At 42.5% G+C, this 10454-nt stretch overlaps 1 protein-coding gene across 3 annotated transcripts in view; it reads left to right on the forward strand.

Moving 5' to 3' along the window:
- The window catches only part of LOC102200034 (RNA-binding motif, single-stranded-interacting protein 3-like), a 287017-nt gene extending 285006 nt beyond the window's left edge, over nt 1–2011 (forward strand). For 2 of the 3 annotated variants that reach the window (XM_005740713.2, XM_005740715.2), the window contains one exon: nt 285–1663. In XM_005740713.2, coding sequence (XP_005740770.1) covers nt 285–393 — 109 coding nt within the window. In that variant the 3' untranslated portion in view covers nt 394–1663. The other variant, XM_005740714.2, reaches the window with a different exon arrangement.
- The last annotated feature ends 8443 nt before the right edge of the window (nt 2012–10454 follow it).

Consider the following 10454-nt stretch of genomic DNA (forward strand, 5'->3'; position numbering starts at 1 on the left):
TATATATATATACACCAGCCACTTCATTAGTTCCAAACAATAAGGATCCCCCACACCATTACACCACCAGTAGCCTGAGCCACTGATACAGACATGATGGATTCCTTATTTCTTGTTGTTGTACCAGGAAACATTTTTCCAATCTTCTCTTGTCTGATTTTGGCCAGCCTGTGCAAACAGTCGCCTCAGTTTCCTGTTGTTAGTTAACAGGTGTAACAGACGCTCCTCTTGCATACCTTGGTTGTAACAATCATTTATTTGAGTTGCTGTTGCCTTCCTATCAGCTCCATGCAGTCTGGCTGTTCAACTCTGACCTCTGGCATCAACAAGGCGCTTTCACCCAGAGAACTGCTGCTCACTGGATATTTTCTCCACTTTGGATCATTCTCGTAAGCCCTTTAGGCAATTCAGTGCCTAAATGCAATGAACTGCTGCCATGCGATTGGCTGATATTTCCATTAACAAGCAGATGAACAGGTGTACCTAACAAAGTGGCCAGTGAGTGTGTATTGATCCAGCACATAAACCCAAATGCTCAAAGTAATTAAAGCTGATTAAATACTTTAAATGACATTTTCACCCATTTTGAGTTAATGAAACTGATTATTTTAATTAACCATCATGCAGATTAGGTAATCACCATTTATATCGTCTACTTATTTATCTCGTGTACGTCTGTGGAGGATATGCTTGGCCTTTAATATTGTAGCATCCGGACATGTTTGGGAAGGAGAGGAAAATGATGAAGATTAATGATCTGTCTTAGTCAGCGGATTTATATTTGTTTACATTTCTGCTATTACGATTATATTTAACTTAATGCTGTAGCACAAAGCTGTGTTAGTGACTATCAGCTGGTAATGTGCAGAGTGATGCCCTGCTAATTTTAAAATATAAAGTGTCTAAAGTTTTTTGTCCAAGATAAAGCAATGAATAATAATGCTAGTTAAATAACACCGACTGCCTTATGTCAATTCAGACTGCCTAATGGAGTAATGGATACTACGGTACTTGGGTTTTATTAACTGACACTATTTGTCTTGACTTAATAAGTGTATATCATAATCAAACAGAACACACAACATAAAAACTAAAATGTTTTATTCCTCACACCATTTAAATATTAACTTTATTGGCTTAAAACAATATTAAGCAACTGATAGTTGTTGTTTTTTTGTTTGTTTTGTTTTTTAGTTTTTGTTGTCCTTTTTAAATAGGCTGGAAGTAAACGATCATTTTGGGTTTTATAATCCGGTACAATTTCTCAGTTTTGTTTTTTTTGTTTTTTTACAATTTGTTTTTAGTAGATAGTCTCCCTCGGGTGTTTGTGATAACAAAAGCAGTGAAGTTTGTGAGGTTTTTCTGTTTGACGAAGGTTTTTGTGAAGCAGAGGCTTAATAGAGACCTTAAAAAGAAATCAAAAAAGCAAAGTACTATGAAATGTAGTAGCATTACATAATGATTCAGATTATTCCTGGCTGCCGTTGTCACTTTTTTGCTTTCTGACCCGATCATAACTCTTTAACACGTATCATTTTGCTCCAGCATTCTGACTGAGCTGTCAGCCGTCGGCTCTATTGCTTCGCTGCGTTTGTAAAATTGTGCTTTGATTGCAGACGCACTCACGCTCTCTCTTTCTCTCTGTATTTCTGTTTTCTCCTCTTTCATCAGATAGCAACGGCCTAGGCGAATGTTCCTGTGACAGCGTTGCCTTGAGACAGAAGGTGGCTGCACTGTGAATGTGAGGAGAAAGAGAGAAGAAAAGAGATTGCTTCCAGATTGCCCAGGCACCAAAAAAAAAGAGACACTTTTTTCATTTCCTACCTGGCCTACAAGGAAAAAAATATCAAGAAGGAGGCAAAGATTGCAGAGGAAGGGGATGGGGAAAATTGCTGGGCACAGTGCAAAGAAGTGAATTTGTTTAGTCTGGGAACCTGCCTGAAGGGGCTGGGCTGAAGCTTGAAAAGTTTCTCAAAGAAAATTCTCAACGAATTGAAACAAAACAAAGAAAAACTACAAAAAAAGAATAAAATTGAAAATTCGAAGAAAAAAAAAAAAAGGTTGAATGCGCAGGTAGGTGATGAAGTTTATTTTGTAATTAGAAAAGGGGAGTCAAGTTTGAGATACACACAGAGATTGTCTTCCTCAGATATTAAGCTACAGTTTCTTTTCTGTCTTTTTATGTTCTAGTGTTAAATCTTAGTTTTCTAGATATATTCGAAAAACAAGATGTTTTTTTTCTCCTTTCTTTCTTGAATCTTCATGGCCTTAATTTGAAGGGCGCCAGAAACTTTTTACAGAGATTAAGTCTGACGTCATGTTGGGAGGAAAAAAAAAAAAAAGCTAACAAAAACAGTCTCTTGGACCACTTGGAGGGTACAAGACAGTAGATGAATTGTTCTAAAGAGGAAAAAAAAAGAATCTATCACATAAGCTGTACAGATTTAATAGAGAAGAGCTTTTTTTTCTTTTCTTCATTAGAAGAAAACTTTGATAATTATTATGTCAGAGGTAACTAAGTGTCAGAAGTAAACAAATGTCTGTCGTGGGGGTGGGAGACTCTGGGTGGGCGGGTGGTCGGGCGGGTGGGTGCGAAGCTTTGAAGAGATTTTTCACAGTGAGGAAAAAAAAGAAAAAGTAAACATAAGAAAACATGCTGCAGTCCTGCAGGATGCAGTCTGCTGCAAATGCTGAACTTGTTTTTTATCGTCATTATTATTTTACATGGCAACGTTGCTGTCGATGACATTAGTGCTTTTTATCTGCCACATTTTACCTTTTTTATGAGCTTTAAAGATGTTTTTAGCCCGCTTTGCTTGTCACACTGCAAAAAAAAAAAACTCACAAAAAAGGAGGAAAAAAAATAAATAAAATGAGCAGGAGGAAAACAAAAAACTACAGAGAAAATTCTGGCAGTAAAACAAAAAAAACAACAACGTTAGATTCAGTAGGAGCTTATGGTTTAAACCAATCAGTGCAAAAGCAATAGAAAGAAATTGTTGACAATTTCTGTAGTCTTTCCTAGTTGTGGATCAAATGCAGCCCATGGATGGCCATTTTTATACCAAAGATGAAGAGACACTCTGAACCAGAGTTTAGTTTTTCTTTTATTGTTTCCTTTTGTTTTGTTTTCCTTTTCATTTTTCAGTTTGATTTTGTTGTTGTTGATGTTGTTGTTGATGATGATGTTAATGTTGATGTTGATGTTGTTGTTGCTGTTGTTGTCGGGTTTTTTTCTGCTTTTTTTTTTCATAATTTTTTCTTTTTCTTTTTTTTTTGGTTTTGTTTTGTACCTTAATGGCCGGACCAGTCCTTGCTATCCTTCTTAACCGGGTTTAAGAACACTTTTCACAGTTGTCCGAGCTGTCGCGCACGCTCACGCGCACGCATATCGATAACGCTCATACGCCGTCTCAGACACACACACCCGACAGTGTTGAATCGCGTGGCAGTTTTATCAAAAGTCCTCTTTCCGTCTTTTAATTTCTCTTGTGTGTGTCTCATCTCGTCGTCTTCTGTAATGCTTTCACACACTGTGTGTGCATCCCACCTCTGTCTCTCTCTCTCTCAAATCCTGCAGGGAAAACTTTAGGAATCATCTGCTAAGTGGTCGTTGACGCGACGCATCGCTTCCAGCTAATTTCATTCTGTTTATCTGTTTAATTCAACCATAACTATCTCAGCCATTTGTCAGTGTACTAAGCTTCAGCAGGAAGCCCCCCCCGCTGCTGTTTGACCTCATGTTTAATCAGTATGTCATAGGTGGATCGCTTTTTAATATATTTATGTGCTCAAAACACCAGAGTCACCTTTGCTGCATATTGTGCATAAATTGCTCCCCAAAAGGAACAAAACTGAAGTCTTTTGTAATGATTGCATAAACTTTACGGCACTTAATGGCACTCTCCTTGTGTTTACAGCAGCCTAACTGAGTAGTTTGACATTTTGGGAAAATTATCGCAATTTTTTTTCTTTAGAAGTTTATAATCTTGCTGGATTAGTCAGCACCCAGCAGTTTGGCTTAGCCTTGAACAGTACGTGGAGCAGAAAACCTTGCAGCACCACTTGTTGTATCTCATTTGTTTTATACAAAAATAACACCTTTAGTCTTGCAACGTCCACGCCTCTCATCCTGTGACAGCGGGGAATAGCCCCTCCCCACCGCGGCCCTGAATTGGACATGCAGAAGAACAATGATGGAGAAATATTCCTCTGAGCCACATTTTACTTTGTGGACATGTAGTAACCATTCACTTTGCTTTTGTATTATTTGTGTAGTAAGCCCGCTGTCACTACCGCCTGCCATCACTGTGACGCTAACAAAGCATGGAGGTAAGGAGTTTAAAAGCAAGAAGAGGACTGCTTGTCTTGAACATCCCTCCTGATCATTTGTAGAAGGTCAGCACACCTGTGGGAAGTAACTAGGCTTCCCACCAGCCATAACAGGATGTCGATGGCAGCTTCTTCCTCAACCTCGCCACTGAGTGTCAGTTACACCCCTAGTTGTCCCAATTTGTTGCACAAACAACCCCGTCTCGTCTGACCCGGTCTTTCCATCCCTGAGCCACATGAGGTTTTTTTCAGTGACTTCATCTCTGTGGATTGTCCCCAGAGAAATTGCCTGTGGGTCATTTCTGCCCGTATTACAGAAAGCCTGTGTGTCAGGAACGCTGTGTGCGTCTGTGTTCTGCTCACCCGTGGCCTCCCCTGCTCGGCCCCGGCTGTGGTGCCGCAGCACTAAAAAGAACCACGGCTTCGCTTGCAACAGTAATGTGCCATGGTCAAGCCACCCTCCTTTGCTCTCATTTTCCCCTCGCTGTCATCCTCTCCCTCTTCCACCAACACCGCCACCCCCGTCTCTCACGCTATCTCTCTCTCACTCTCTCTCTGAGGTTTCTTCTCTTTATTGGATGGTGCAGAAGCAGAACCACAAACCAATTTCAGTCACTCTCGCAATGAGGCTTGACGGGCCCAATTTGTCTCCCTCCGGGGCAATAGGATCCACTCCAGTGTCCCTCAAAAGACCCCTTTCTTGCGGAGAGAGAGGGAGCTTTTTGTTTGGTGACAATTGCAATTGAGCACTCGCAGTTCATGTGACTCATTCAAATCCTGTGCTCCTGGCAGTGTGCACGTTGCAAAGTGAACTGCGGTATGTCATCATTCGCAGTGATTTCTCGTTTTCCTTTTTTTTCGTAAGCAACAATCAAACTGTACATTGAGTGCCTTTTTAACAAAGCTTCCAAATAATTCCAAATCATCTGTGTAATTGTTAATAAAGCAAAGCACATGGAAGAGCTTGTTAAAGAAGCTGTGCTGAGGAAACGCTACTCTATGGTGCTAAAGATGAAGCTGTCTTGGGCTTCTGCCTTTCATTGCGATCGGTGATTTTCTGTGGTGAGCCGGCCACTGTTGATCACTTGGCCGCCAGCTCGATCTTAACCGGCCTCCTGTCCACTCGATGACACAAAAAAAATTGTTCCCGAAGTGAACTACACTGTAAAAGCCATATTTTTATTTTCCCTCAGTCGCACCGCGAACACCCTCTGAAGATTCCTGTCTTCCATCCGCCGACGGACATCAGAAGCCAGACGTGTCACTCGAGCTGTCCCTCATTGACTGTTATCCAGTCACATCAACACATTGGGCCTTTCCTTTCATCTGATCTACCACTCAGCATCTGCTTTCGCTCGCCTTCAGGCTACGATCTGCTCTTATCTCCCGTGGAACAAGTCCCTTCCACCTCCAACTGCTAACAAGTCACTGTTGGGCTTTAGGGTTCCCTCGTCGTGCCAACGCTGCTCATCTGTTCACAACTGTTCGTTTTTAAGTGTCCTGACAAAACAACAGAGCTGCTACACTTTACCAGTTTTAAGCTAGTGTGTGTTTTTGTGTGTCTGGTGTATATGTGAAGAGTTGTTTGTGTTAGTGTTTCAACCTTTAGCAAGGTTATGAGTACAGCATAGCTAAAACCGAGTTCTCTAGACTTTTACAGCTGCTGTTTTATAGAGTACAGGAGACATTTTGAAGCTTAATAGGACTCATAATGCAGGAGTTGCACATCAGAGAGCAGAGCGTCCTACAAATGGCCTGAGATTCAATAGTAATGGCATTATGGGAAATGGGATTACAAATAGCCAAGAGATTATGGGGGGAAAAATGCACAACAAAAGGATATCAGTTCTATTTTGCTAATGGAAATTCAAGAAAGAAAAAGATGTTAAGGCAGGTGTTTGCTACTAGTGCACAGTACCAATATTTCACATAGATCTGAAAGATTACCCAACAAACAGAAATGGCTTTTTCTTAATAGCACAATGGCATAATGTACCTTTTCAGAATACGAATACCTTCTCCGAAGTTTACAGAGGGCATGCCTGCAATTTTAAGGAGGCAGGAGCAGAAACTGCTCCCATTCAGCCCGTGTGTCAGCACAAACCAGAAGCCAGCCATACCCAGAAAGAAAGTGGGTGCGTAAAAAGAAAAAGAGGGGGTGATCGTTAGCTCCTGTTGCCAGGCAGAAAGTGGCCCTAGCCTCAAGTTTCTTTGTCGCGATGCAGCGGTGTGTTCCCCGTACAGGACTGTAGGAGGTGACCGATGCGGACACCCCCCCCCCCCCCCCGGTGCTAATTAGGAGCACATTCTCACCCCTTCTTTGTCCATCACACCCACACCTCCCTCCCTTTTTGTACACAGCCACTCATCATTTTAAGTTTTCTGTGTGATGTGCGGTACCTCGCTGTCACACTTGACTTTCCTCTTCTTCAAATTCACAGTAGCCACCGTATGTCCTTTTCAGCTTTTAGACGGAAATCTGTTCATCGCTGTTACGGCTGCTTTAAAGTGCCGGCGTCCATTTGGAACAAGACACCATAATCTCAAAAGAATCCATCTGGAGTAGTTGATCTGATTAGGATGCCTCATGGGAATTGGGATGCCACTGGGTGGAGACCCTGGTGCAGGCCCAGGATGCACTGGAGGGGAATATGTGCATCGGTTAGCTTGGGAATGCATGCTCCACCAGAAGAGCCGAGGGACGTGGCTTCAGAGAGGGAGGTCTGGGCCTCTCTGCTTAGACTGCTGCCGCCCGTGACCTGGACCCAGATAAATGGCGCAAAATGGGTGTTACTTTTGAGATATTTAATAAATTTAATCATGAGAAAGTACATGGAAGGAAAGAGGGATCTCTTATGACCAGAAAAGGAGGCATTGTCCATTGTTGAGAGAAGTTTTGACAATGTCATTTTCCCTTCTCTGCTATTTCGGTGCACGAGCATGTGAGAGTCCTGCTGGAATCAAAATTTGCAAGCAACAATAATTTGCAAATCCTACCATCTGGGTTCTCACAAATCGCTTTAGTGAAACAGGCCCCTGGACTGTAGTCCAATGTGATGCCTGCTCACTGAGGAGGGACAGCAGTTTGTAGGGGTAATATCCATGCTGGCTTGTTTTTCAGATTATGGGCCCTACTGGTGCTCTTTACACCTCTTTTTTCCCTACTCAGCTGTCAGGAGGATAACCAGTTGCTGCGAGTTTGCCACAAAAGTTGTCGTAAAGTTTCTGCAATCATGATGTGAACAACTTAAATTTGTGTTTAGACATTCCTCTGTCTCATATCTAAAACTCACACATCTGAAACCCTTAAAGAAACCCGAATCCGATGCTCAGCATTTTCTTCCAACTTCTGTTTGATGCAGGAAGATGAAAAAATACTGTGCGTTCAGAGCAAAGTGTGGGGGGGAAAAAAAAGAGAGTGTGTGATTTCTGTTCACACACTCTCTACAAGATGACTCTGATCCTCTGTGAGCTTGAGATACCTAATGAAGTGCAGATCTTGAGATGTTACCTACATCCCGGTTTTCTCCGGTGTAAGTCTTTCATGGCGAGGTGCTTATTTCACTGCCTTTAAGGAGGACTTTTTCTTTTTAAACCCAATCCGTCCCTTTCTCACCATTACTCACAATCACTGCCGCCTTCCTTAAATCTGCCCCAGAAAATCATTTATGTAGTGTGGCTTCCGCACTGTCAAAGGAATAAACTCATTAGATGTATTACACGTCACGCTCAGTTTTCACGAGGCTCTTGTGGATTCATTCGTCGTGAACGGAGTCGCAGCCATTGCTCATTGATTGTCGTGTGTTAGGAAAACAGTAGTTCAGAGTTACTCTCACAGACCGAGTGTAAAGGAGAGCTGTGGCTCAATAAGTCATCACAGACCAGCACAACCACACACTTACGCACACACACACACACTCTATCCGAACATATAATGCAGTGGGAAAATTGCTCCAGCTAACCCCCTCCCTCCCCGCAAGAGTGAGGCCCTGTGCTTTTTAATTGATGCTTCGGTCCACCTTTGATGAGGGCTGATCGATTGGCCACACAACCCCAGGAGCTCAGCCACTCAGCCAGCCAGCACAGCCCTCGTGGAGTTCAAACGTCTCCCTGAGAAATCCCGAATCTAATGATCACTAGGAAATGGCCAACCGAATATGTTAAGATAGCCGGCACAGAGAGTGCATTAGGCATGGGACTCATTTACCAGATAAAAAGAGGAACTATTTATTAGGACAGCAGAGCGGTTTTTAATTTGTTTTGGGGGTTTATTTTGTGTTGTTTTTTTATTATTAGTTTTCTCTCCTTTTTTTTTTGGTTTGTTTTGGGTTTTTTCTTCCACTTTTCTTCATTTCAGCGCCGAGGAGGACACAGTCACACGCTGCTCAGTGTGTGTGAACTTGGAGAAATTATCTGTACATCTGTGGATGTTAGGATTTGGATTTTATGAGTTGTTTTTTTCTCTCTGATGAAGCTTTCAATAAAAAAATGTGGAAAAAAATCATCAAAGAGTGCAGTTATCTTTCACTCTGCTTCACAAATGATTGTGTTTCATCACAGCTAGCTTTTTCTCTCTCCTCAAGCCATCATTACTGAAACATTTATTATGCACCAAGTATCCTCCGAGGAACACACACACACACACACATACACAGGATACACCATCTCCCCCACAGCCTATTATCTATATGACTAAATTGCAGTGGGAAGTAAGAGGAAGCCCTGTCATTATAAACCAGGCTGATGGCACCTGCTGCGTGTTGACCTTGGGCCCTCGCATCCTCTCATAATTACAGCCTTCGCAAATGGAGCTAATACCTCTCGATGGGATCCCCATACCCCACCCCACCATCGCAGCTCCCATACGCTTGATTGGACGTAAAGTGGTCATAATCAAAGATGGAGGATTCTGCTGGAGGAGGAAGTGGATCGATGGCAATCAATCTTCCTCTTCACTCTCATTTAGGCCCAATCAATTGCTGTCCTTGTCGACTCCTAGGACGCCTGTACTGTCAATACCGCCGCTGCACAGTAGCTGCTGCCTGAGACGTCTTTACAAGATCAAGGCAACAAGACCAGCACTCTAAGACAAAGGATGTCTTAATAGAGAACAATTGACTTGCTAGGATTGTGTGTGTGTGTGTGTGTGTGTGTGTGTGTGTGTGTGTGTGTGTGCACCTTAATGCACATGATTCAACTCCCAGGAGATGCAGCGTCCTTCCATCCTTCTTTCCTTCCTTCCTACCACCTTTCCTCTGAATATCCAGAAGTATCTCAGTGCTCAACAGAGAAAACTGTTGATGTGTATTTACAGCAATTTAAAACATTTAACTTCTCTGAGCGAGCCCTCCGAGGTGCCATGGTTTTCTCCGCCACACGCCACACGGCTGTAAAATCTGGGCAAATGCAGTGGGATCCTTTATCGAGTGAAATGCCACAGATTGAATCTCACTCCCCTGGAACCAGGCAGCCTCCTTATCTGGACTTATAGAGATGTAGCAGCTGAGCACCACAAGGGTGCAGCATACCAACACAGATGTTATCTTGTGTGTATGTTTCACAGAGGAGGGAGAACGCAGCTCTTTAAACACACACACATACACACCAACAACATTGGATACAGATCAAGGACATCTCCACTGGGGGGTACTCAACACAACCAGCCTTGTCATCAAACATCTGCTGAATATATACAGTGATTAGTAAGGAAGAGCCTGGACGCGGGTTCAATTTATATGCCCTACTTGCTCCACAAATTGTTTGATGCACATTTATATAGGATAAACACAATCCTTTCAGGGTTCCTGGGTGCAACATTTGTAATCGATAGTAGGAATTGATGGTAAATCTAGGCAGGAGCATCACTGTGACAGCGGGGAATTTATCCAGAGCAGGTGTATGAATGAGAGAGTGAATGTGTTTTGGTTTTTTTAACAGTACAGCAAACAGCTATATTACAGCAAGGTGTCATTTCAGTGTGAAGGATTGCTTTATACAGACACAATCGGATAAAAATGTTGAAAAACTGGTGTAATGTTAATTAAGACGGGCAGCGAAACAAAGCAAGGCTTTAATAAGCTCTGTTTTGCTGCATGTCTTCATCAGGGTGCTTTGATTGCTAG

Source organism: Pundamilia nyererei, unplaced genomic scaffold (genome assembly GCF_000239375.1).
Source record: "Pundamilia nyererei isolate P.nyererei 1_Seehausen unplaced genomic scaffold, PunNye1.0 scaffold00102, whole genome shotgun sequence".
NCBI classification, from domain to species: domain Eukaryota; kingdom Metazoa; phylum Chordata; class Actinopteri; order Cichliformes; family Cichlidae; genus Pundamilia; species Pundamilia nyererei.